Source organism: Charadrius vociferus, unplaced genomic scaffold (assembly GCF_000708025.1).
Source record: "Charadrius vociferus isolate BGI_N301 unplaced genomic scaffold, ASM70802v2 scaffold550, whole genome shotgun sequence".
NCBI classification, from domain to species: domain Eukaryota; kingdom Metazoa; phylum Chordata; class Aves; order Charadriiformes; family Charadriidae; genus Charadrius; species Charadrius vociferus.
This window is the reverse complement of record NW_009646425.1, coordinates 1756-2804: the sequence shown is the minus strand read 5'-3', so window position 1 is coordinate 2804 and position 1049 is coordinate 1756. Positions and strand designations below refer to the sequence as shown.

The 1049-nt window shown below is 66.4% G+C and overlaps 1 protein-coding gene across 1 annotated transcript in view; it reads right to left on the bottom strand.

Annotated features, from left to right (window-relative positions):
• CDHR4 (cadherin-related family member 4) overlaps positions 1 to 1049 on the bottom strand; it is a gene marked incomplete at its 5' end in the record, with an annotated part of 5658 nt that overhangs the window by 3681 nt on the left and 928 nt on the right. The window contains 3 exon segments of the mRNA XM_009881311.1: positions 8 to 156; positions 231 to 367; positions 440 to 543. Coding sequence (XP_009879613.1) covers positions 8 to 156; positions 231 to 367; positions 440 to 543 — 390 coding nt within the window.

The following is a 1049-nucleotide window of genomic DNA, read 5'->3' as shown; positions in this document are numbered from 1 at the left end:
CTGGGACGCAGCGCGGTGCTCGCCAGTCTGTCCCCTGCACGGTGATGTTGAGCGTGGTGGTGGCATGGTCGGCGGGGTGCAGTGCGTTGTAAGCCCGGACGAGGAGGCGTGCGTGGGCCACCTCCAGCCGGTGGGTGCTGCGGATCTCACCCGTGACTGCAGGAGAAGGCATGGCCTCGTCCTGGGCACGGGGACGGGGTGGCCCTGAGGACCCCCACCACCCCGCTCACCCTCATCAATGGTGAAGAGCGCGGGCGCCGCAGGAGCGAGGATGGCATAGCGGACGTTGTCACCACTGGCGTGGACCTGCGTGACCACCTCCAAGGGGCTGGTGCCCTCCGGCACCGTCACAGCCCTCTGCGGCTCGCTGCAGGCAAGGTGGGCAGTGTGGCATGGCCTGGTGCCACCAGCACCCCACACCTGGCCCAGCCCCACTCACAGGAAGGTGACACTGGGACGGCGCGATGGCAGCACCTCCACCGTCACGGCCCCGCTGCAGTTGTGCCCATGGCGGTCCATCACCTCGATCTCCAGCCTGAATGTCTGCAGGACAGCGTGGGGAGGCCATGGGACAGCCTCGAGTGGCAGCAGGGACAGGGATGGGATGGCGATGGGGATGGAGACAGGGATAAGGAAAGTAATAGGGACAGGGATGGGATGAGGCAGGAGCAGTGACAGAGACAGGAGGGGGGGACAGGGACGATGGCTTGGAGCAGAAACAGGGGTGGGAATAGGGGTGGAGAGGGAGATGAGGATGAGCTGGAGATCAGAATGGGGACAGGAATAGAGACAGGGATGAGGACTGGGACAGGACTCGAGATGCAGAAGGGGATGGAGCCGGGGCTGGGGACAGGGATAGGGACAGGGCTGGAGCACTCCCAGGGACGGGGGGAGAGGGAGCCCCATGGGAGGAGCAGGACGTGGAGAGCTGTGGGCAGTGCCAGTGAGGGGCTAAGCCCAGGCAGGCTGGGAGGTGACTGACAGCCTGTGGGAACGCTGCCGCCCACCTGGGTGTCCCTGCTGGGGTCGAAGCCGCCGGCAGGCGCCAG